The sequence below is a fragment of the Corvus moneduloides genome, chromosome 7 (genome assembly GCF_009650955.1).
Source record: "Corvus moneduloides isolate bCorMon1 chromosome 7, bCorMon1.pri, whole genome shotgun sequence".
Lineage (NCBI taxonomy): Eukaryota > Metazoa > Chordata > Aves > Passeriformes > Corvidae > Corvus > Corvus moneduloides.
Window position 1 is genome coordinate 27,117,485 of NC_045482.1, and position 27,022 is coordinate 27,144,506.

Below are 27,022 nucleotides of genomic sequence, written 5' to 3' on the forward strand. Positions count from 1 at the left end.
AAGCACAACCAGCGCCTGCCGCCGCCGGCCTCCCGCCTCGGCACACGGCTGCAGGCGTGAGTGACGGCTCGGCCGGCCAATCAGTGCTCACCGCCGCCTGCAGCCCTGGCAGATCCAGCCAATCAGACCGCCAGGCGCACTCTCGGTCCTGCCCCTCCCTTTTACGGACACACGACAAGGCCAATAGAAAGGAGCGCACAGCGCCCGCCCCCCTTCGGCTCTCGCGAGCTCTCGGGGCCGCCTCCCGCCCGCCGCCGGCTGACTGCGCAGCTGCTATGTCGGTTGCTATGCTGCCCGCGTGAGGCGGGCGGGAGGGCGGCGATGAGGGGAGGAGGCTGCAGGTCCTCCCCTCTCCTCCCCCACGGGCGCTCGCTCGTTCGCCGGCAGAGAAGGCGCTTGTGCAGCGCCCCGCCGCTCCAGCTACCCCCGGTCCCTTTTGCCTCCCGGCCGGGAGCAAGGCAGCCGCCGGTCCGTGCGAGGCAGTGCCGCGCCCCGTGAGGGAGAGCCCCGGCCCTCGCGGCCCCTCCGGCCGGTCGCTGTGAGGAGAGGGGGGAAGGAGAGGCCGGAGGGTGGGGGTGTCCTCCGCCTTCCCCCCGGGGCTCCTCCGTCCCCTTCTTCCCCAGCTCTTTCCCCCCCCTCCTCCCCCCGCTCCCTCGCCCAGCCACCGCAGTACGATGCGGCGCTCGCCGCTGCGGCGGGGCGCGGGGCGGCTGCTGTTGCTGCTCCCGAGGCTGCGGCTCGGGCGGGCGCTGCAGGAAGACTGAGGGGGGGGGGCGGCGAGCGGCGTCTCCGCTCCCTGTCTCGATCCCGCTCCCGCGGGGGGGTGCGGGCGCTGCGCGTGCCCGAGCGCCTGCGGCGCGCGTGCCCGTGCGCGCGCCCGCGGAGGCGGGTTGGGGGTCGCGCGGGGCGGCAGCGGCGCGAGCGCGCAGCCCCCGCGCCTCTTCCCTCCGCGCTCCCCGCTCCATCTGGAACCAGGACGTGGATGTTACATGAAGGTAAAGGCGGCCGCCGGCGCGCTCGGGGCTCCGGGCTGGGGGGACGAGGGGTGCTGCGAGCCGCGTCTCTGTGCTGTGACCCCCCCGCGCCGCCCCCCCTCCCGCAACTTTGCGCTCAGGTCGCCGCGGGCGGAGAGCGGCTCTGCCCTGAGCCCTTTTGGGGAGGGGGGGAAGCGCGTGTGTGCGCTCTCCCTCCGGTTCCCCCCTCCGAATAAAGCAGGAGAGCCGGCTCCCCACTGACGAAGGGGGTGTGGGGGCTGTGTAGAGCTGGGGGGGGGGGGGGGGGGGAAGGCGCGTAAACAGCCTCGAGGGGAACGAGCTGGGGGGGCAGGTCGGGGTCTCTGAAATGCGGTGAACTCTGCCGAACGCCTGAAACGCATTTTTATTTTAGCGTGTTTAATATAAAACTTTGCGATCCTGTGCTTTCTAGGCACATGTGCGCGTTGCCCTGGTTATGGGCAGGGAAAATAGGTTTGAGTGCTGTCGTTGCATTCCTCTGGTACATTTTTAGTGTCTCCCTCGAGCAGAAGGCTTGTATAATCGCTGTGTCTATATGCGACAGAGGCTTTCCGTGTACCTGGTGATGGGTTAACTCGTGCATGCTTGTGCAGCACCGGCTGGAAGAGGAATAACGTCCTTTTCCTTTCAAAAATCTCGAAGACCTAGTAGCTAACTAGATAGCTGCCAGTGTACGTGAAATGTTCCTACCTCTGGTCTGTTACACATCGTTCAGATGCAAAATACACGTGAATGAACTTTATGGTGCTATTTACACCCATCCAGGACTTCAGTGTGGCCAAGCTGTTAAAATTTTTTTGAACTGTGAGACAGAAAATATTTGGGTATTATAGAAGTGCTAATGGATCTCAGCTCAAGAGTAATTGTTAGACTGCAGTGTGCACATACATTTGCTCACCCACGGGCTATTTCTCTTGCCCTGAGCTAAACTCAGAGTTCTGTGGTAAGGGGGTTTTGTGAGTGCACGTTTGCCTGCTTGTTTTGGCAAATAAGTGCTCTGTAATGTTGGGAGCCACCGACGTGTTCACACGCATGCAGACATTGTGTGCTCGTCACATTGTAAATGTGCGTTGCAGGCGTACAGGAATGAGTTACATTAGAATTGGTAAACCCATTTTTTATTAGATACGTATATTGTAGGAAAGTTTTCCAGTTCATTGCCTGAACATAATATATTCAGTATTGTAATCTTATGGATGCCATTTTCTTGACAATGGATTTCTTGCTTCACTGACCTAAAAAGTTGTTTTTACATATTGGCATGACTCTGGCTTGCACCATGTTGATAAAATAGGATTCTGGGTGATAAGCTTACAAATATGTACATGTGTGTCAATATGTTTCCCGGGCAAGTTTATGCTTTATAAACTCAGAAATGTACTATTAGTCTGATTTTTTGCTATAATTTTGTTGTCATTACAGTTTCTTTGTATTTTTAGATGATGTGTGTTTTTAATTGTAGTTTTTTTAAAGTCAGATTAAACATTGAAATACAGATGCATTTTCCTTACTAACAGAAATGTATTAAATAATTTCACCTTTCAGTATGTTTTCCTTATGTTTGCAGTTAAATTTGTTTGGAATCAGATTTACCTATTTAGAGTGTACTTGATGGTTACTTCTTGTTCAGCAAAATTGTCCATGTATTGTTTGTTGCCATGCTTTACAATTCTCATGTCCTGTTAGTGTCTAATTTGGGTTGTACATAGCAGTATTGATGGAACACCCTTGCTAAAAATACTGTCAGGGTTGGGTACACTTTCACTATAGCAGCAGGAAAGTTCAGCCAATACTGTTTTTCTGTGACTAGAATTAATTTGTTATTAGCAGCTATATTTGTAAGGCATGAATAAAAACCAAAATCCTGTAATCTTAGAAGTAATGCTGATGACTCTGTGGAGAGGATGAGCTCTCTGTTAATGAGCAGAGTTCATATAGTACTATTTACATGTCACTGCCATTAGCATATTTGAAATATATGGTAAGTTAATACTCAGGGTGCATAATTTTGGCTCAGATCCTGCAGTGACCCCTGTTTGGGCAGAGGGATCCCTACACAAAAGTTGCTGCAGGAACTTGAGCTCAAACATTGGCTGTGACTCAGTGGACGTCAGGACAAACACAGGGCTCCTTTGCTGTGTGTGACTGGTTGTGTTTGTGTGATGTCATAGGGGCTTCTGGGCATGCAGGGCTCCAGGGCTGGCAGCCTAATACAATGGTGTGTGACATGATTACTCGGGGATAAAGGGACTTGTAAAAGATTTCTTTCATATTGTAACAGCACTGCTGAAAGGTCCTGAGCAGCATCTGGGGGTTCCATTTCACTGGGTCATTATTCATGGTTGTTACTTTATGAGGAGTTTGTTGAGTGTACCTTGGAGTTTTGTGCATTGGTTTATGTGCGCATATGCACGCTCTGCAGGCGTTCTGGAGAATTGAGTGGAAGTTAAACTGGAGGGGAAGATAAGCAGGATGGGTCAGCCATAAGCTCACCTGCATGTGGGAAACAGAATAGCTTGCTCCAGGCAGTTTAGACTTTGGATGTAGTCAGTGGGTTGGGTAAATGTCTTCTGAAAATTACAGTGGATTGGATATTCTGTTTTAACTTTTCAACTGGTCAAAACTTTAATTAAAACAAACAGTAGTCATGTGCATGTTTTTTTTTGTTGTTGGAGTCAATGTTAAGACTATTTTCCTTAAACTGATAAATAGTACATTTCTATGGTTTGTCTTCTTGGGTCTTCTTACTACCAATAGTTTGATCCTCTGATTCGTCATGAATGTGCATTGCTCCCTCCCTCCCCCAGTTTGGGTTTAAATTTGGTGCAAGATCATGTGAATCCCATGCCTTCACATCCTGTTGCTGTGTCACCTCACTTCCATTCTCACCAATTATAAAGTGGTCAAATAAGAGAATCTTTCAGCAGATGGTTGACTGTGCTTTTTTTTTTTTTTTTTTAATACCACACTTTCACTCTGGTGTTGTCACTTTTCATAAAATGGCCAGACAAAATTCTCATGGGTTTTAATGTGCTCCAACCTAAATAACTGTAAAAATGGTTTGTGTATGTATATAATATGGAATTGTTCATGGGGGAATGAAGGAACTGTGAAGGTGGAAGAGAAAAGAGGGGAGAATGGCCTGAGCAGGAGAAAAAAATCCAAGGAGCTCAGCAGTGGGCTGGTAATCAGCAGCAGATCTTTGCTGTCTGGACCAGCTGTTGATATATGCTTGTTTGGGAACAGAGGCTGTTTTTCCTTCAGGACTTGTAATCCACTGAAGTAGCACAAAAACAATTTTCTGTAGGCTTTTGAAAACCTTTAGTTTCTAAAATTTTGGAGTTTCTTATGAGTTTTTTTTAATATATGTAATTATTATAGTATTATATATGCAGGTATATATTCAAAATCTCCATCCTTATTTTGGAGAATTTCAGAATTATTAGAAAACTAGTTTGTCACTTACAAAATAAATTACTTCAAGTTTATAGCAGTTAAAGGGTTCCCAGGAGTTTTATTGATGTACTGTCTTACCACAATTCAATGTCCAGATGTGTAAGTTAAAAGAATGTGGTTAACAGCACACTAAAGTCTGTGCTGGTTGTATGCACAGTGTCCCAGTACATGCCAGACAATATTGCAGTTTATGGTCACAGAGGTTCTCAGGTAGATCAGACAAACACAACTCAATGAATTTCTCTGTGAAATGTGAGAATTGAACCGGCTCCTCCTTTCTCAGTTTATGCATCTTCAAAAAAAGGCTTGGTAGGGTGATGCAACTGGACCTCTCTTGGCACACTACTTTGTCTCACACTGTAATTACTTGGACAAGTTCACAGTGACTGTTGGATGATAAATGCAGTTCCATTTGTGTGGTTTATGAGACACTGCCATCTCTACAGTTACATGAGGAAGGGGGAAATGGCTAATATCCATTTTAAAATAAACAGTCTTTTAATTATGAGTACTTATGATCTGTAATGAAGAATGCTTTGGGAAATATTTTCACTGATTGGGGTGTGAAGTGAGCTCTTCATTGCCACTTCTCAGTTTTCCTTCTGACCCTAAGATTAAAGAGGAAGAAATAGACAATCCACTTCCTATGGCATGTGCATTCTTACACTGCCTTTCTGGGTATTTCTTATCTTTTTCAGGGTAACCAGATTAGAGAATAATAACTGAATTATTCTGCATGACCAAGAGCCCAGATCTTCAAATGACAATCAAACGTAGTGCTGCTACAGATTAACATTTTCATACTTGGATTTTTTTTTTAATTAGAATTCTGTAGATTAGATTTAAGGAGGATGTAGTAAGTTCTCTTATTAACCTGGGTTTTAGACTTTAAATTAAAAATCACTAAATATCTGCTACTCAAAACGTTCTAACTGGTGCTTTTTCTTGGGATGATGTTCTAGTCGGAAGGTATTAAGTTCTGTGTGATTTTGCTGTTTTGTTTGATAGTTTTAATAAGCGAATTGTAAAAAAATTAAATGTAAGCTCTTTTTTGGTGTTTGCTAGGAGTAACAATTTTAATTGATTTGGTTTTGTGCTGTTAAATGTGCTTGGGTTAAGCAAGTGACCCTCATTTTGTCTCCAAAAGGATATTAACCTTTAAGACAGTTGAGTGTACTTTAGCTTTTCCTGAGTCCTTTGGCCAGTTTTTTGCATTTGTGTACCAACATCTCCCTGACCTACAAACCACCACCCCCAAAAACCCAATCAACCAACCCTTCAAACAATGTTTTGTGTCTGCTGCAAAAGACAGAAATGAGTTATATCAGTACTGCTCTGAAACTTAAGTGTTAATCGAGTGCAATGAAAGTTACGTAAGTGGTGTTTTCTTAGATGAGAAAACGATTCTTAGTCAAGTTGTCTGCTATTTTTTTTTTTTTTTATGGCATCGGTCAGTTTTAAAACCAAAAATTGAAACTCTATCTGTAGCAGATCGGTGTCCATGTTAACCAGAGCAGCAGCTGGTAAAAGAGCCTGCTGTGGCTCCTTTGTCTCAGAGATAGGCTGGCATACTTTGTCTTGGAGGAGGTTAACAAGCAAGATTCCTGTGTTTTCTGGTCGCAGTGGAAGGTGGTATTTGCAAAAGAGTCAAGCAAGTGGATTTGGTAACACTGCAAAGCTGTGTTTTTAAAAGGAGGGATTCAGGTGTGACATAGCAGAACTTGTGCTCTCTCGTATGTGCCGACAGAGATGCAGTGCTGAAGTAACTTCACACTTGGTTCAGACTTGAATAGACCTAGAAATGTTAATTCCTGTCCTTCAGGTAGAGAAATTACCACATGGTCAATAAGAGCACATGGAAAATATACCAGTCAGTGGAAGAACAATTATTGCTATTAATGCTCTCTGAACTTCCATGTTAGAATGGTTTTTTTATCTGGACCAAGAGATAATTTCATGATGGTGCTTTCCCTTACATTTTCTTTATTTATAGTATTTTCTTCCAGTATTTCCCTTATATTTTCCTAAGCCATGTCAAATAGTTATAAGTTGCAAAACATGTTAATTGTAATTGTAATTAAAGCTCTTATAACTGATTTGAACAAAAAGATAATCCAAAATGTGATGTATTTCTCTTGGTACAGAAAAAAAATAATGCTTCTCAGATTTTACAGCAATGATTCAATGCTTTTGCTTAAAAAAATGACAAATAATTTAGGAGGAAGATCCCATAATAAAACTGGGTTTGTTTTGTTTCCATTAACCTTGTCAGTGAATTCAGAGATGTTTTTGAGGAAAAAACCTGCAGTCTTCCCATGAAAAATTGGCTTTGGAGAGAGTTAAAATTAGCATATGTCACTTTGCATTTGTCTGTCTTGATACATGCAACAAGCCTTTAATGTCATCTGAAAAAGTGAGACATATTTTTATCTTTTGATGTGTAAATAGGGTTAAAGATGACCGATGCTGATGTCCAGTGATGTGTTGCATTGTAAGTTGTTTTTTCCCATACGAATTGTGTATGTGCGCTGCATATGCCAGTTTTGTATTGTCTCTAAACTGCATATAGCCTCAGTACTGCTCTTAAAATGTTTTCCTGAGTTTATAGAGTGCCCTTATTTAGAAGAGCTCTACTTTTGGAGAAGGGATGTGTATCAATGAGTTTGACTTAAAAATAAAATTTTATGGAACTTGGTATTTGAGTTTTAAATCTGTGGCCTGTAACCTCCAAACTGTGAGCTGCTATTAAGACTTCCCTTGGAAGAGACTCTTGCCTTTTTTTTTGGGAGGTAGGATTCAGTTAGGATTGATGCCACAGTCTGTTTTTAGTACTTGAGTGCAAATGAGGCTGTGGATGAGTCTTGGGAATCCTAATCTACAAGTAATTCCCCATTTACTATGTTTTAGGCTTGTGTGTTGACTCTGTAAGAAGATAGGGTGTCCTGTTAGCTCATCCAAGTGCGCCTGCTTTCTGTGGAGCAGAGCTCTTTAATATTTGGAAGGATGTAATGTGGAAAAAAAGGTTTTGAAAGACTGGAATGTGTCTGCCTCTAAAACTGAAGGGGTGTATAATTTTTGTCTAAATCGGGATAGAGAAGAGGGGAAAGAGGAAAAAGAAAGCTGCCTTGCAATAGTTTTAAAATACGTAGGGTTTTGGTAAACATAGTGAAAAGGGAAAGGTAATTTTTTTTTTTTATGTCAGCAAATCTCATGATCTGTTGGGAAGTTACTGTGCTGAAATTACTGTGGTACACACAACCACAGGAGGGAGAAACTGCAATGCAGAAGAGGTATTACAATGGAACAAGCAGAACAGATGGTTTTATTATGGGGTCTTACCTCGAAATGATTTGAATATTTTTTTGGCTTACTTGTTTCCTGTGAGCTTAAATTAGACTGCTGATGTAGATCCTTCAGTACTAAGGTCTGTTACAGTTGTGGTCCTGTCATCTCTTCTCAAGCTGTACATGCAACTAGGGGAGGAGGGATCGACCACTAATGGTGACAAAAGTTTCTTACCTTTCTTAACCCTTCACTGATTAATATTTTGCTTCTCCTTTCATTGTATGATATATTAACATGTATCATGTAAGTTAAATTTGTAAACTACTCAGGCTGGAAGTGGCTTGAATTTTTAAAACTTCAGATATTCAAATTTAGGCTACAGAAATAATTTTGGAATTTATTGTTGGGAAAACCTGACTTTGCTTTGCTGTTCTGGGTGGTGTGATGTGGTTACAATTTTTGGGCATCTTCACTTAATAGGTTTGCTATTACTTAAGAGACTTAAGGTATTGATGATACTGTCTCTCCCCTTATCTCACAGTATAGATTTGACTATTTTGTTCTACAGTTCCTAGATCTGCTTGGGAAAGTGCCTGTGTGTGCCCCTGGGGAGGGATGCAGTTTGGTAGATGCTGCCTGGGTTCTTTTGGTAAAGCTGGTTTTGACTTTCCACAATCCCCGTGCTTGCAGAAACTCTGGATTATTTTCAAGCTTTGCAATAGTTAAGTAAATTTTATGGAATTGAATAACAGACATAATAAAGATATTAATTAAAATATCGCTACTTTCAAAAACTTGCCACTTGAAAGATGGAGAGACATACAGTAAGAAAATGAGGTGTGAGTAACCACTAAGGATGTATATATACAGTTACACTTAGAATTCCTCAGTAGAGGACTAGAAAATAGATTGAAAATGAACGTCTGACAAAAAGTCGTCCAAGAGGAAATTCCTGCAGGAGACCTTCATTCGTGAGATTAATTAAATGAAAGATTGGAAATTCTCTAGATAGCTGTAAGCTATTTAATAAAACTGAAGTAAGCAATTAAAAGACTCTGTTGTAGTTACTAGCAGAAGCATTGCCTCCTTTTAATGATCCTGGTGCTGTCCCCTCCCCAGTTACATATGTTCTCCCTCCTTTTACAGGAAAGCTATATGTGAGCTCATTAATGCTAGATGCTTTCTGCAGGATTTTCATAAAAAGCATTCTTCTCTGCATAAGGGTGATACAGATAATAACTTCTTTGGCATTGGAAGCACATACACCGTCCTGAGAAAACAAATAAAAGTGCTTTGTAGAAATTATACTAATGAAATGTATGTGAGAGAGTAGCTTGAAAGAGAAACCTGATTAACATCTGAAACTTCAGCTCATGTTCAGCCGCCTTTGAATAGAACTTATGTTGCCAGTAAAGCTACTTTGTCAAATCCCTGTTTTCTATTTCTAAGTTACATTGATGTAAGCATTTTCCAATTCACCTCTTTACAGTATTTTTTTTCGTATGTCTGCCAGACAGGTTCATTCCAACTGTTGTGGGAAATGATTGTAGCTACTGTGGTATCTGCAAAAGGCATTTCCCACTGAAGTCTTTCACATTAATTTGAATATATTTTGTGTTGTGGTGTGCCATGATAACTGTGTGTGCTGCAGCAGTTGTGTACTACAGTGGGATGTGTTACATGACCAGAGATCTCCTCATCAGAGAGCAGCACATGATAGCAATCATGTCATTGTGTTAGGGACAAAGATGTGTAACTGCAGATTCAAAGGAGTTGCCATCGTTCAGCAGAATGAGTTGCGATGAGTAATTAGGAAAAATAGAAAAAAAAAAGAATCTTTAGATGTATTGAGTAGTGCTATAATAATAATTTTAAATTGCTTCAAAATAAGATACTACTTAAGTTGCTGAAGAGCACTCTATGGTAAGATTTCTTCAGAAGTGTTCATTACTTCCCATGAGAAAACAAACGTGGTTTCACTTAAAAATAGGCTGATACAGAAGTTCTGAAGATAAACTTATTAATGTTATTATTTTTCTGCTGTAAACAGAAATCTACATTCTAAAAATCTGCTTTCCAGACTTAAATGTCTCTTGTTAGTACTCAGAAAAACCCACAGTGAAACCTTTTCTTTTGGCAATGTATAAATATCCTTATTTTCCTAGCATAATTAACATACATTGTACACTTCAGATATATCTGTATACATAGTAAATAAAATATCATCATATTGGGTGTATAGTGGACAAAAAGATGGAGTGATAGCATTTTAAAATTCTCTAACAATTGAACTATGTTTTACTATAGATTGTATTTTAAGAGTATTGCAAGTTATTTAGAAATAATGTTTGAGAAGCAAAGTGCTCCTCTTCAAGAGTGATGGGGAAATATATTTTGTGTATTGTTTTTGTATTAGACTTATTTTCTGTCAAACCATGTCATACATGCTTGCACTTCAAAAAATGTTGAAATGTTCTGTTGACTTTTTGAAACTTTTTTTGGCAATGCGACACTCTCCATTTATTTTGTCCCTTGTTTAACAGTTTTTGTGTGTGTTTTCAAAAGCACTTCCATTCACCATTCAAGGAATTCAATAGAATTCTAATAGGAACTGCACATAAATAACTACAGAAATCAATGCTTCAATTCAGCCAAGAGTTTTTTTGTGACTTCAAAAGCCATAAGAGCATTTATTATTAGAAACATACAATTGACTTTTCTTGTATTATCATTTTGCATAGTGATTTGGTTTTTACCACCACAACAAGATGTTTGACAGTTTCATTTGAAAATGATGTATTTACATTCACCATTCCAAAACAGTGTAATTTTAATCTTTTCTTTCAAGCTCTATTCCTGTTAATTTGCATGTTGAGCTCTGTGCAAAGGTTGTCAGTGAAATATTCACTAGTGGATTTTTCCTTAGAGGTCAACCAAATGTTAAGCATAGTCTCCTGTTCTTATATTGTGGTGAAAATATAAAAAAAAGTCTTCAAAGAATGGAGTTGTTTGGTTAATTTTTATCTGTTCAACTGATACAGTGTAAAGCATATCCTCCCCTCCAAAATGCTCAATTTTCTGATGCTAACCACCACAGAAGTGACCAACCTGTGGTAGTGCAGGCTTACACTGGAAGTACTTCCAGGCTTTTATGTTCACATTACACCTCAGGCCATGTTGTCTGGAACAGTCCTTTTGATTCTGAAGTTCTTAGGTGGGTTCTAGAAAGTGAGATTATCTCCAAGGAGGTGGTTTGGGCACACCAGAAGCATTAGAAAATTGATGGTGTTTTTCTTTTGAAGTAGCTCAAAGATGATGTGATGTGAAATACAGCACTCTGTGTTCAGTAGTGCTTTACTGCCTTATAAATGAACGCTTTGAGTGTTGTTGCTTTTGGGCAACTCATGCATGCAGTTTCCGTCAGGTAAGGGTACAGTGTTACCACCTGGGGTGGGCAGCACATCTGGAAGGGAAGAGTTTTATTCTGGTTGTCAGCAGGGTACTCAGATTAATATGTTTTTCTGTATTCTAGTTTTATTTTTCTCTGTTGCTGATCATTCAGAAAACCAAGTTAAGCTACCAGCAGGGCCTTTTAGATGACAGTAGCCTTTCCCCACCCTCCCAATCTCCTAATTCATGCTCACCAGACAGTCTGGTTCTGTGTGAGGAGAAGGAGGTGTTGAGAGCTTCTTTGTGGAATTTCATCTTGAGAACCAACTGATGCTGAGACTTGCTGCCACCAGTCCAGTCACCTTGAGATGCAGACCCACAGTCCCCTCCTCACTGACCTTGATGCATGAGTAGGTGCATGTTTTGGCACTTGAGAAACATTTCAGCTCGGTGGAGACATAGGAAGTATGGCCTGTCTCTAGTCCTTCCCTGTCCTAACACTTGGAGTGGAAAGACTCAGATGAAATTTACCCTGTACCTTGAGAAGTGTTTTGGTGGTGATGAGGGGAAAGAGAGGCAAGGTAGAGTATGGTGAGGAGCAAGATTGGTAACACAGACAATGTCATAACTGCAGGGCCATTAGTGTTCAGTGTTGTCATTTGGAATTACATGCGTTTAGGATTTGAGTGCTGTTACGGTGTTATCTTAAAAAAAATAGTATAGAAAGTGAAGTTGGATCTTCTGTTGGTTCCTCAAAGTTCTTCTCCATTTCCTTTTCCACTTCTGTCTAATTCAGATTGCATTTGAGTCAGCTGCTTTCATCTTGACACTTATGTCATTCAAGGATCCACAAAGTTAGTATGTTAATGTTCTGCATTTCAACTGACTGATAGGTGCACCGAAACCTATCTTAATTTTGTCACTGCAATGTGAAGCTTCTTTTAATTTCCCAGATTGTTCAGCGTTTATCGAAACAAGATAATGGAACGTTGCTGGCACAATTTGTAAACCTAATGTTTGAAGTTTATTAAACATGGCTTTTTTTTCCCTAAAACGCATTCTTGCCCTTCCTCTGTTCTTGTAGGTGCTTTGAATGTAACAAATTTATAAGATGGAAGAAATTATAATGGGCATCTAAAAATGGTTTAGTTAGGGAAACTTGGTTATGCTAAAGGGCAAAAAATCATTTTAGATTTGTCTAAAAGCAAGCATCCTTCTGTGTTTTTAGGTTTATCTGTTTTCTGCTTCTTTATGAAATACAGTTTATGACAGTAAGCAAGACAAACCCAATACTTTATGTTTTATTTGAAACCATTGTGGATATTACTAATCCTCTTTTGCACTGCTGCTCTTACACAGGCAACCTCAAATATGTCAGAAACATTTTGATACATTTTGCATCAAATGTTTGTAATTTGTTTTGAATGCAAGAGGGGGAAATAGAACAGGAAGAGCCCCCCAGAAAATACCAGAAGGGGTAGGAGATGGGGAAGACTGGGCAAGAAGCAATCTATCCAGCTCATGCAAGTAGGTGCCAGAAAACCTGAAACGTGGATAAAATTAAATATAATTATAGAAATAAGCAAGAAATAAGTTATTGCTTGGTACAGCACACTGTGTTTCATAGCTCCATATTGTCAGGTAATCCCTTTTATTGACCATGGTTTCAAAGTATATACAAGTATATACCCTGCTTGTAGAACAGGTTGTTAAAAATTTATCTCAGGGACCAAAAAATATAGTCCTAAGTTTGAACCAAATCCTTCCCTGACGACTTTACTGTGTTTTGTACTTGTCATTCCTTTTCCAGAAGTGCTTTCTTCTGCCAGGGCAGGGTCTGTGAGTGTGTTGGACTCCTCCATACCATGATAAAAAAACTAAAGCTACTATCTAATAGGTGTAACATTGAGTGTCTTAATAAACATTCTATCAGCTATATATGGATAAAAATTGTGTTTCCAAGTGCTTGAAAAAAGCTGTAATACATTCGATTTCTGCAGTACTGGATGAAGTAATCTGAATTCTTTCTCGTTTATTATTCTGTTTTTTCACGTGTTTCATTTTGGTACTGCTTGGTATTGGAACAGGCTCTTGACTGTTCTTATTTAACCTGCATCTGGTTTAGGAAGCTTAAAACTGAATCTGTTTGAGGTTTTGCAATACTGAGAATCATGAGAGAGGACCTTCATCTGTCCCGTGGGCTGTGCGCCTGACTCAGTATCCTCATATGAGGAATTCCCTCTCTACAACAGCGTGACATAGTTGGTTTATGTTTGTATCTTATGACCTACTAAAAATACTCTCTTTCCTTCCCACTTACCTTCTAAGATCCTTTTCAGCAGAATCGGTGTATAACCACCTTGTATGCAATTTCTGTATTTTTGCAGTGAATTATGCCTGCTTGTTAGATATAGAAATTGTCCTAACTTATAAAGGAAATTTATGTTTTCAGAAAACAGTTTTCTAACTTAATTTTTAAGAATAAGTGTTGTTCTTATATTCTGAACACACTGATGACACTTTTTGCTAGATTTAAGCATGTGTTACTGGGAATGAAGTAGCTCGAATGTACATTTCCATAAGTGACTGGATACAGTGTCCATGAGGGGTTGTGAAAACCACTGGGATCAGCAGAGAAAGCATAAATTGGATCAGAAGCTGACCAGAGAGAGCCCTGCAGACTGTTATATTCTAAAAGCATTATTAGTCATGCTCTTCAAAAATGAGTCTTGAAATTAATCCTATCTCATTTATGTCTCTTCTTATTGAAAGCTGTAGATAATACAGAGTTCAGAAAAAATTTTAGTATATCAGAGAACTGGATTACCCCATAAGGCAAATAAGATAAACTCAAGATTTGAGTACTCAAAAAATTAATACTATTTAATAATACAAAATCAAGTATTTCAGGCGTAAGAACTTCTCCTTGAATTTGAATCATGAATTGGCGAGTAGGAAAGGAATTTGGGAATGGTGATAGTGATGTAAGTAATAGCTCCCAATGCAAAGCACAAGCAAAGATAACCCACCTAATACTTATCTGTGGGTCACCATTAGAGCAAAGTGTATTAGAAGAGTTTCTGCACCCACTCTTGCACTGGCTAATGATCTTTATTGCTGGCTTGGATAACAGAAGAGAATTGAGGATAGCAGCTCTGGAAGTCTCACCCACAGCACAAACTAGGGGTGATTGTGAATTTGTTGGGGAAAAAAGCTTCAGTGCAGAATTTTAAAATTTTTTGTCTGGTAAACTTGTCATGGTAAGAGTCAAATTCATTTGTGTGTATAGAACATGGATTATATTTTAAAAAACGTATTTATAAAGCTATTTTCTAAGAAATACTTCAATCTTCTAAGACAGGTTCTCTTGTGCAGTTCTTTCCAGACTTTGCTTTTTGTATGAGAATACACCTGGAAAGAAAAAGCATTCTATGAGAGCTTTGAAAGGTCTTAATTTTAAAAACGGATTGCATAAATAAGACACATTCACAGTTTTAGTGTCAGTGTTAGAATCTCCATTTTAACAGTGATCTGTATTATATCTTGAAATACTGGTATCTTGATTTACTGACCTTATGACAACAAACTGAAATAATGGCCTCTTACTTGAAGAGGTTTGTGCTGAAACCAGCTGAGGTTGGTTTCTCTGGAAACGAATGCTGCTACTGGTGCCCTATTAGGACAGACAAAAGGCCGATCAACAGGAACATCTGAATCTGAATGTCAAATGGACTAATGTGGCAACACCACTAATTACAGCTCACTCTTAACATTTGTGTCCTTGTTCAGATTTACAGCATATTTCAATAAGATTATCAGTCTATTATGCTATATATATATTTATCAAAATACAGGGAAGTGAAAAGTATCAATATGTATGGAACATAATATTTGAACAGGTAAGAAGTGAATACATATCATGGGATAGTTAAAAAATTGTATATAACTTGGACTCCTAACTACTTACAACTTTTTTAATGAGAAGTAAATTTAAAATATTATTTCTGGGTCAGTCTCTGTTTTAGAAAGAAAACATTGGTTTCTATATCAGTTAAATTGTTTTTGAAGAGTCTTATTTGCTCTCTGGAAAGTCATCTTTCAGTTTGTAACCTAAAGCTAACTAGGCTGTCTAATAGACAGGTATGGCTGAAAATGTATAGGGATCTTTCTTCTCCTTTCCCTAGGCCCAATTAAACATTGGCTACTGTGTATAAATATTTTTCTTCTGTAGCAATTACTGTTCCAAGACCTACACGGATGCCTGGTAGTCATTTTCCAGAAGATGTTAGCTTAGCCATGCACAGTTAAGCCCGTGTCCCCTCAGCTCTTCTCACTGCTGTATTGACTGCTATTGACTATAGCAGTAACACATCCCTTGAGCGCTGCAAACTCCGTGAAGCAAGGTTATCTATGGCGATGCGGATTCCAAAGTGCATTTTAAAGATATAATTATTCTAAATGTTATCCATACTTTGCCTTTTTAGGGAAATGTATACCTTCACTGGCAGCTTAAGAGTTGTATGCATACATCAGAAGCTTAAGAGCATGTATATAGGTGGGGCTGCTCGCCACACCTGTGGAGAGCCTGCGGCATTCCTAGGGGGAGGTTGTTTCCTCCAACTGCCTTTGCCTTTCCAAGTCCGGTGCCACACGTAATGATCTTCTGTCACCAGGGTGTGATGGGGGTGTGTGCTCATTGGTGGTGTGGGTTGATAGGATTTAGATTGGCATGGTGCAGCAGAAGCAATCATACAGTGGGTCAAGATCCAGGATGCTACATTCAAATAACTCTTAGAAAGATCCAATAATGACAGATGTTTGGAAGGAGCAGATCCTGCTTTCTTACTCCTTCAGCTGCTGCTGCTTTTCTGATTTACCCACAACTGGGCATCAGTTACAGGTCTTTGGACTCCATCCCTGTACAGTTACATGACATATCAGCTGGGAGGAGATATATCAAGCAGCTACATAATCAGCTTGGCCTTGACTACCCACCCCCTGCTGCCTGAGCTGAAAGCTTTAAGCCAGTTCTGTTGAATGCACTGGCATGAAACTCTCCATAGCACAACCACTGTATTTCCACACATCAGAATATCATTCTTTGTCTTTCATTGGCAAAAGTGGCAATGATTATTTTCAATATAAGTTTATCTATTTGGACACGGACATCTGCAGGATAAGAAAAATAATTGTGAATTAAAAGTCTAGACTCCATCAATATTTTGGCAAATAGTAAAACTGAGCACACAGTAAGAAACTTAAGTGAAAGTTCTGCTGCAGAGGCAGAGGCTGGTTGGAGGAAAATGTATTAGCACCAATTACAACAGTCTTTCTTTTTGGAAAGGTCTGCCAAAGTCATTGATCAAGATAAAATCCAATCTTTCCTGTGATTGTGTGCCAAAGATGATATGCTTAAGGGATAATAGAATTTATGCCAAGTTCTGTGGGATTCAAGGATTGCTTGTTAACTAGAAGAATTTTTTTCTTTGAGTTGCATAAATTAACCTTTTTTCTAACAATTTATCTTTTGTTTATGTGTTACTGTTCCTTGTTCATTTGTACTGTCATCATCATTCTCCCCCCCACCCCTCATGCACTAGTCACTTTTCATACCACAGGGAGAAAAATTTTGCATCAAAAAGGCTGGCACAGCACGTGCTGCAGATAAGAACGGGAGTGCTCACTTGGATCAGATAAAAGATCCGGAACTCAGTAATCCTGACAGTGATGAATAACATGGAGACGTGTAAGACTCGTATCCTGTGTGCAGTGAACCTTCCTTGATGTAGCCACATAAATCCATTCCTAGGTTTGTTTGGTTTTAACATGTAGGTACTGATAGCTGTAACTTTTATCGTGTAGAATATTTAACTATTTTTAAATGCTCCTGGTAAACTGAAACCCAAAAGCATTTCTGGTATCTTTCAGTCAAAGAAATACTGGGCTGAAAGAGGAAGGCACTAATGTGTTATCTTTTAGAGTGCATTGTATAAGCTTAGTGTTCATTTTCTGAGCAAAAGAAAGAGCGAACATAAATTTGAAATTGTGAGGATCATGTTGTTGATACATATGGATGTAACTATTATAAAAGACCTTATTCTAATGCCAGTACCTGATAAGAACAGCAAGAGATGTATGACCAGTGTGGGCTGCTGCCACTGACTCACTGTGTAATGACAGGCAAATTACTTGGTTTTCTGCATCTTGTTCTACTCCTTTATAAATGAGAAATAGTTTCCCAGTCAAACTCTGAGATCACTGGATAAAAGGAGAAATTTTTTTGTACGCCTACTGAGTATATAAATTTGAAGATAGAAAGTGCAGCAAATACCAGGTTCTGTGGAAGTCTTCTACCAGTACAGACACAGTAGGATGAGTCTTGCTGCTCATTATGGATTCTATTAAGCCACATTGTACTTTTGAAGACCTCTTAATGCACAAACAGAAAGAGGGGTTTAGGTCAGATTTAGCACTTCAGTGTGTATTCTGTTCAGTTTCTTTCTGTAGTTAAGCACAGCTTCCATAAAACGTCTCTGATGTCTGCATTGGTAACTACCATTCCATTTTGTTTGATACGCCAGACATTGCACCGCCTTCAGATGAAACAGTACAGGGAGCCTTTTAGAGTAGTTTTCTGTCAATCTCCATCACCTCTGTCACGTTATGTCTTTGGCTGCATTTTATCACTGAATTTTCATGATGTTTTGGGGAACTTGACCTTTTCAGAATTGTCTGCATTGACACTGTAGTCTTAACCTCTCCCCTGGCATCTCCTGAAACAAAATACAAATTAACGATTCAGACACCACAAAACAAATCACACGCCACTTGTTTCTTCCCAATGATTCTTCATTGTCATTGTTTGCTGTATTGTATGCAAGTCCTTGCGTGTTCTGTGGTGAAAGGGACCTAAATAATGCAGGAAATTTTAAGGGAGGTCTTTAGCAGATAAGTAGGGAAATGATGCAACAGTTTCAGGTGTGTATATATATATATATATGATGATTTGGATAAACACAGAATGACATTATTTCAGCACTGACATATGGAAGTTAACAGGTTTGATGTATGCTTTGGTTTTTTAATAAAGTCATACTTTCATTGTGATAGTCCACAAGTAGCATGGAAGTGGTGGGAAATACATGAAATTTCTGGTCTCCAGTGCTTCAAGGAAGAATGTGCTGTTGTCTCTTTTTGTGATTGCCCCTCTGTTTTTACACCTTCATCTCCTTCCATTCCATTTATTATCATTCTTAATCCCTTTTTAATTTGCACACTTCCTTAGATTTTTTCATCACTTGAAATGTTTGCTTTAGCTTCATCATTAAAAAAATTATTATCCTATCAATGATTCTAGTTATTACCCTATTTTATCTGGTTGTGTTCTGCCCCAAATTCAGTAAATATACAGTTGAAAGCTTCAGTTTTGAATTTATCTTCACATTTTCCTCATCTTTTCACCATTTTTCACCTTTTTGTTCGTTTCTGGAGATGGCTTTTAACAAAATGAATGAACGAATGATACTCCCTTGGCTGGATGCTAATACCTTTACTCTTTTCCTTGTTTTGACCATGAAGGAAGCCTTCCTCTCCTCATGGCCACCTGCTGCCCTCCTTGTGCTGCTGTAGTGCTTTTGCCGCTGCACAGTGAGTCATATTGGGGAATTGGTCTGACTGAGGAATAATTTTGCCAAAATTGTGTTGCTTATTTCCCCACTCTGGTTTACCATATGGCTGTACAAATGGCTATGTCAGCAGTAGGGAGAGGATGATGCAAGGCTGAAAACGAGAGGCCAGACTCAGGAGTGGGTCAGGGATGCTGTGTTAGCTAACAGTGCCAGGTTATGTCAAAATAAAAAGAGTTTGTCAGAGTAAAGTGTAGTTGTCTGTGACGTTGTCGCATCCTACTTCTGGAAATCCTGATCTCTGCTGCTTTTTTCCTTAACCTCTTTCCCTCTCCCCCTTGCTGCTTAACATATTTTCAGAAGCTCCTTGTTAATCTCTTTCTTATAATAAGTGATCAATAACAACATCAATAGAAAGCCTCAGTGTGTGCAGGAGGTGGAGCCTGTTGTCCTCAGGATATGTTGAAAACCTATTGGAATCATTTGTGTGGGCATCCTTAGCTAAACCTGTACTGTCACCCATAAAGTAATTACAGTGAGTTTTAGACTGGTAAGCTGTTGGGGTTGGATATGTATAAGTTTTAAAAAAAATACTTAAATCAGTAGTTGTCCAAATCAGTACGGTATGGAACCTGCTTATTGTGAAATTTGAAAAACTTTAAGCCATTTTGGTAGAATCATTGGTAACCAAAAAAATGTAATGCAACTTAATCTGCTTTCATAGTGTCTTTCCAGCAGTGACTGGATATCTTGACAACATGATATTTCATGTCCCTGAAATCAATCACGAGATGCTCTTGGTAAACAAATGCACTAAATAATCCCTTCCTTTTCCTAAGTCTACAGAGATGCATTTCATTAGTTTGCAGTCAAGTTATTAACAAGCATCATAAAAGTGTTTGGCAGTTTTTTCTTGTTTCTGTGTTTGTTGGGGGATGTTAGTTTTACTCTACAGATATTAAACTGACACTGAAATGGGAACGTATACATCTGAAGTTATCTGCAAATACGGTAATTTTCAAAACTGGTCTTAGGTTAAAGCCCACAAAAAATATGAATTCACTTCTAAATCCAATTCTGCGTTCTCCCATGTAAATAGACTTGATCCAAGCCTGTGTGTAATGGTGTGTCTGCATGTGTTGAAGTCTCAAAATGTCTCACCTAATGTAAGAATATCTTTTTGTTGTTCTTAAAAGTTCATGTATATTATTGTTCCCTCTATTCCTGTACTTACTCGGGAAAAAGTAAGAGAAAAAGTGGCGTTGTTTAACAGTATGATGCACACCATGGAGACAGTTTCTGCAGCTTGGTGTGTACATCCTTTCAGAAAGGAATGATATTAGTTACCCTCTGGTCGGTCATATGAGCTGTAGTTCATTGTCTTGTCCATGACTTCTTTCTGCATATCATAGTCCCAGTTACTGACTTTCCAAATTTCCGTTTGTTTCTAGGACAAAAGAATCAATGTTTGGTTCTTTAAAAGATTGAGCTATGAAGTAAAACAGGAATCTGAGCTTAATGCACTGAAACAAACGTGAGCTCACTCAGGTTACACATGATCATTCAGTATTGGGTTTTTTTCAGTAAATGGGTCATTTTCCAAAGTTTAACACCAAGAATTCATGCACTGTCCTGATGAAAGTGAACCACCAAATTCCAGTGTCTTGAAGTATAACTCCAAACTGGAAATGGAAAGCAAACTGTCTGTGGCATATAAAGTGTAAATAAATATGACATTTTGTGGGTTCCTCTCTAGATCTTCTCCCAAAATATCCTACAGCCTTATTATGTGTACGCTTGGGGATCTGATGCCTGTGTCATCAGGCTGGCAGCACTCCTCTGGGAGATCTTTCCATCACCTTCCTCCTGTTCTCAGTAGTTGTATAATGTCTTTTTAGCCTGTGTCAGTTCTGTGTTGCTGGTGCCTGCTGGTAACATGGATCCTGCTGCCTGCTCTTTTCCATAAGCCCTTGAACACTCTTCTTTTTTCCCGACTGAAAGGAAAGCATGATCTTCATTCAGGAGTTGCTCTCAGTTTTCTCAGGTAATACTTTTCTTGAATTGCTGCCAGTGGAGACAATGGTTGTGTTCTCTTCAGCTAAATGTTGCTGACAAATTTTCAGTTTTCTGTGTGTCTCCTGTTGCCTTACCTAGATTTCAAATACTTTCCATAGATGTTGTGTTTTTATCTGTAAGTGTTCTGAAAACAGGCATTTAAGTAATAGCTCTCTGATCATCTTTAACTCTGATGTAGTTACTCTGGAAAGCAATTTTTTATTCTCTTAAACTCTCAATCATATTCAGTAGAAAATTGAAGGAAACTTCTTAGTGAAGCCAACAAAACAGGAAAACAAGCTAACTACAAAAGTGAATTTTAGATAAATGTTCAAACACCTACAATTTTAACACTTTTCTCATCCCTTGTGGTTGAGACTAAAAATTCATCAGTCCATGGAACTGCAAGATGAAATGTAAGAACCAGATTTGTAGTGGTATTAAAACTTGCTATGTAATGGTGGCATGGCTGCTCCTACTCCAGCTACCAACATCTTCCCATATCATGTTTCAGCGGCGTATTACAGTAATCTTACGAAGTGGCTTAATAGAATATATAGTGGCAGAAATATTAGTGGTCAGTCCTAGATTTTTTGAGTTATTTTGCCTTAGTGACCACCATGTCACAGAGACGTACATGTATATATGTATACATGCCTATATATCTGTTAAAAAACAGAGCCTACCACAAAGTATGCATAAGCTGTAGGTTTGGGTGTATGTGCTCTTGAGTTACTTATTTTGGATTTCTTGAGAGCTAGATGAGATTTTTCTGCACTTTCATGAGCTCTGTCAGCACTTGTTCAGTCTAGTTGGCACCTTTTCATTTCTCTCTGTTTTTTTCAGCAGATTTTCTTACAGAAAGGCGGATGATCTAAGACTGTGAAGAAATTCTAATTTGTGTTTCTCTTTATATACTTCCAGAGGACAGATGGACACGTCTGTTATTTAATAATGCTTATGTTACATCCTTCATGAAGAATCAGAATAGCTCCTAGCAGTCTGCCTGCCTGTCAGTAGCAGACACAAGCTTCTTGCTGATTTTGTGTTAAATAACAGGGATTTCTGCTCTCTGGGCTCTAGCTTTAAGAATTTGAGAGCAGCAAATTCTCAGATGGACACTGTAGATTCTTCATAGTCTTAGCTGCTGAGAAGCTCCCTCAGATTTTTCAGTGACCTGGTAAATAAGCATGCTGTGCTGGTTCTGGGAGAGTGGGGGCTACTTTTCATAAGGTTAATGTAGTGGTGTTATTAAGCTCTTTACCATTGCGTCTCTCTCTGATGTACATAACATCATGCTCATCATTCTTAAGAAATTGCCAGAGCATCCTGACGTCAGCTTCTGCATCTGGAAAGGACAAGCCTTGATACATATCTCTCCTCTGAATAGTCAGAACTGAAGAACTCTTCAGAAACTCTTCAGCTTGAGATACCCTGCTATGGACTAATGCTGAAGGAGTGTCATGGTGCATGGAACTGGCCGCCCACTGTTCCATGGGCAGTGCATATTCCTGGCAGCCTCAGTTCAGTAATTGTGTGATCCATCTGGAGCTGCCTCACCTTTGTTCTCTGGTTTCACAGACTCCAGTATTGGACCCACTAACACTGACTTCTGAGGAGAGGACCTCTTCCAGCAGTGGACAATGCTGAAACTTGGCAAACCTTTACTGGACTGTAAAAGGACTCATTCATCTGTTTTTACTCTCTTTGGAACTTCCTGGAGCTACCGAAACATTTCCAGTCACGGGTCACCAGGATCTCCTTCCTGTGATCTAGGGAACAAACTGTATGTTGTCACATCTTTCCACATAAGGTATTAGCAATTTCATGGTGTGGTATCATTGGTGTTAGTGTGCTGACAGTTCTGAGACTGTTGAATTCTCTTGTTGTTACCCCATTTCAACAACTGCATGGTTGTACCTAGGTGGCTACTCCATATGTGTCTATCATGGCTACAGACACTTGCTGAAGTGTACGTGTTCTGAAGTCAGTATTGCTAGTGCTGCAGGTGTAGTGGCTGGAGTTCAGAAGGATCAATTCAATCTGGATTTTGTCGGACAGAGTGCTCTGCGTAATCATAATGCATATGTAGTGGTTTCAGATCTCCTTTTTTATTCTGTTAAAGAATGTAGTTGCTACATTTGTTCCCAGGTTTAACCTGTAATGGAAAAGAATCCTTTCTTTTTTGTGGGTTGAAGTTTTTTGCCTCTTCATAATATGGCAAGGTTGTTCATCTCTGTCACTGATCCCCTGATTGTTTCAGAGAGGACATAACTGGGAAAACTGAGCTAAGAAGCCAGTGGTTTTGGTTTGACCCTCTGCCCTTGGTGAGCCTTGCTATTCTGGGCTGGTCTGTAAATCTTTGTAAAGAGGAAGCTTTTTGCTACCTGAGTTTACCAATGCAGTTTTGAAAATACTGAATTTTCTAAAGTCCTGATTTAAAGTACTTCTTGTATTGAAAGACTTGGTTCCCCAGAAGAACTGAGTCTGATCTGTGACACTCTCATGGGTCTGTCATGCTCTTTAGAGAGAAGGTGACTGTGTCTCATCGGTGTGTGTGGTGGCTATTGCTTGAGTGATACTAGTGTCTTCATTTTAATATCTCTTCTGAGCATTTATGGGAGCATGGGGAAGAGCTTTGTGTCCTCAGCTAAGCATAGTGCCACTGTTCAGAGAGACTCTCCTTGCAGACCAGCACTCCTGTTGCTTCCACCTGTGGCTCCTGCAGCTGCTTCTAGGGGAACTGGGCTGTGCTGCAGAGCTGCCGGCAGGGAAAAGTGTGGGTGAATAGACACTGGAAAATAGCAGAAGCCAGTTGCTTGGTTTTCTTTGTTAATGTGCACATTCCATATCCTGCCATATGTCTCTCTTTTGTAGCCTTTTAATTCTGGGATGCTCTAGATGTAAAGAGTTTGGGAAAGCTGAGTTTAATTACAAAAGAAGGCCTAAAGAAGCAGGTGTAAGAAAGCCTTTGGGCCTGACTGCAGGGGTATATGAATGAACAGAGTTTTTAAACACAGTGCCCAAGAGGAGCAGTGCAAATGTGCTGACTCTGAGAGCTTGTTGCCTTTTAATGCCATCTTCATTTGTATATTGGTACACTGTTGCTTCTCAGTGCACTTTTTACAATATTTTCACTGTAAAGAAAAGATGAGTCTAATCTTTTATCATCTGAGTGTCTCTTCACACTTGGAATTGTAGAATTGTTGAGGTTGGGAAAGACCTCTAAAGATCAAGTCCAACCATTAGATATCCATGTCCGGCTTGATAGATACAAAGCTTTCTTCTCTTTTTAAGTATCAGAAAACTTAACTACTGGACTTACTCATATCACTGTCAACATGTTTGTGCATGTTGAGAATAAACTTGTACTTAATCAGTTTTCCTTCTGGGTCTTCTGTTCTGAAAGTCTTTTTTTTTTTTGAAGGAGGTTGTCCCTAAGCATTACAGGCATTGAATTAATTTTGTTGGTGAAGATAATAGAAAAATGAAGTAGGGAGAAGTTCTAAAACACAGATTTAAGTCAAAATGTATGCATGCAGGAGACAGGGTGAAGTAACTTGACTTTGCAGGTTCTTTACAGGTTTTTGTAATGGTGTGGAAATCTTTCTGTACCGCATGTTAAAATGTGTAAAATTTAAAAGCCTTTTAATGATTTTTGGTAATGCTGCATAGGTGATTATGTTGCCATCCATCTCTTCCATTCATAACCATATGGAAAGCATCTCAGCAGAATACATGAGACACTTACACCTGTGACTCTGACTATGGATGTACCTGGCATCTCTGTATTAAGCTTGGGAGCAGACTTGGGCATTGTTCTTGTCTCTTGGCTACGGTTTTTCTTCTTGCCTCCTGGTGGAACTTGTTTGATTTTCTGTGCATTTTGGGCACATTTGTGTGATTTCTTTTGCTGCCATCTTCTGTACCCACCCCAAAGGAGTAGGGCATCGAGTAAGCCGGAGGAAAGTTGAAATGTGACTAGAGAAATGGACAAAATGTAGGGAAGGATTTGAGTGAGGAAGGGAATTGAACAGTTAGAAGGGGGACTGTGTTAGGGCCTTGAGATGGAAAGAACATACATGGAAGAGATCTGGAGTATTTGCAGGAAGTGAATGGTACAGGGACTGATGGTTTTAGTGATGAATTATTACCTTTGTACCTTCAGCATGGCTACGTCATCAACCTGTGAATCTGTAAGCATCAGCCTGTGAATCTGACCCATGTTTGTACCTGCCTTTCCAGGGAAAACAACAGGAGCACGAGCCAGGCTATTTTGAGATTACTTAATTAATATATTCTTTAAATTGTCTGATGAGGCCTAATGACTTTTAAAGGACCCCATTGAAATGTTTGATAACATAAACTTAACAGTTTTATGTTCAGCTTAACAGTGTGGTATCTCCACTGTCCATTGTTATCTATTATTTCTGTCAGGAATCACAACATACTTGCTAAGACAAAAAATCTTGCTTTTCATGTCAAATATTTATAGAAGGATTCTCCCAAGGGAGACCATGTGTCTTTATAAAACAAGAAAGTATATTGAAAAAAATTGTATTTTTTATATTATTAACTTAATGGGCTGGTTTTTGACTGTAACAGTATTCATTAAAACTCAAATATTCATTATTGTAACTTGTTTGCATTTCTGTGCAAGTCTGTGTTGATACCTTAGAGCTTTTTATTGTGACTAAATGAACTCTGAATGTAAGCAAGAATCGTACTGGGAAATTTTACAACTGCATTTTCCTTTATATAAAACATAAACGTCTTGAGAAAACGCTTTTAGAGCTTTTGGAAAACTAATCCAGAACTTTCTCAAAACTTGCTTCATTCATTATTTTTGAGGTTTGCTTACTGAATTATTCTTGCAGGTAAGATTTCTCATTTGTTCAAGGTAGCACTAGTGGTGAGTAGTAATCACACCTGATCTAATGGTGACATTTCTTCTAAGGACTGCCAGTAATTTGGTGCTGGCCCAGGCTGACCCCAGGTTGAATTCGAGATGTTCCTTCCTTTGACTGTCAACAGCCTCTGTGTATGGCATTACTCAGAGGCAACAGTGGACATACAGTCATTTGTGCTCTGTACTTTGAGAGGTTGTGGCTTGTCTTTTTCTCCCACAGTAGCTTCTGTTCCCTTTTAGAAAAGAGAAACGAATCTGTCCCAGAATGCTGACTGCTTTGCAGTTGAGCAAAAAAAAAAGTGTTTAATAATGGATTTAAAGGAAAGGTATTTAAGGAAGTGGTGATTGTACTTGCTGGCAGCTTCCCTTCCACTTCTTTTATAGACAACAGCCAAAAATCTTTATTCTCACCTTTACCAAAAGGGTAAGAAGCTGGGAAACTTGGGTGCATTCTGAAATCTTTTGCTCTGTAGGGACACTTACGTTTATAATTGCTGTGAAAAGATTTGAGATTTTGGCTCTACAGGCTTGGAGGAGTTTCAGAGTTCATTTGTCAGAGATTTGCATCTCCACAAAGCAATTCACACTGCGAGTATGGATCATAGAGATCCTTGAGAACTGAAATGCTGGGCAGAAAGCTGTCTACTGACTAAGTCCTCTGCTGTGTGTGGCTTGAGCCATAATTACACCTGCGGATATAGTTATGTCCTAGATTTAAGGACTGCAGCACAGGTTCTGTGCTTAGTTCTGACTGAGGAGTTGTTGCCGTCTTTCATAGGGGTTTAACATCAGCATGTCTACATAAAGCTTGTATGAATTTCCAAATACTGAAGGTCTACTATCATAAAAATACATTGACTTGTGTAACTGAGATGCTTCTCAGGTAGCCTTGGAGTCTTTTTATGCTGTTATTTTATACAACAGAATACTGTTGTATAAAAATAACAAATGTGGTACCAGGGTGAGTTTTACACTGTGACTGTTTCTTATGCTGTCATTGCAGAGTGGCTCGGAAATCATGATATGTTTGTTTTTTCTTGCAGATTCACATTACCTTTTTATTTTGACCATGAAGTTCCTTTCTGGCATTTGTAGTGTGCCAACTTCGCTACAGACAGGCTCACTAAGCCTTTTGTTAGGTCTCTGCTGTCAGGTTTTCATAGGCTACCACATGCTTCCAATGTTTGTTACGAGTTTGAAACAGAGAGACATCCAACATAATCACACATTACGTGTGATTTCATTTTCAGTAGAATGAAAGGAGAGCTGAGAGCACCGAGGAAATTGGT

General features: G+C 39.8%; 1 protein-coding gene across 6 annotated transcripts in view; it reads left to right on the forward strand.

Moving 5' to 3' along the window:
• The first annotated feature begins 914 nt into the window (after positions 1-914).
• Positions 915-27,022, forward strand: part of PTPN4 (protein tyrosine phosphatase non-receptor type 4) — a 111,969-nt gene continuing 85,861 nt past the window's right edge. Inside the window, exon 1 of one of the 6 annotated variants that reach the window (XR_004241116.1) lies at positions 915-995. Coding sequence is in view for 2 of the 6 variants with exons in the window: in XM_032113778.1 (XP_031969669.1) it covers positions 22,468-22,637 (170 nt within the window). In the remaining 4 variants the exon portion in view is untranslated. Of the gene's footprint in view, positions 996-21,698; positions 22,638-27,022 lie in introns of those variants that run through there. The other 5 variants (XR_004241117.1, XR_004241114.1, XR_004241115.1 and 2 more) reach the window with 5 other exon arrangements.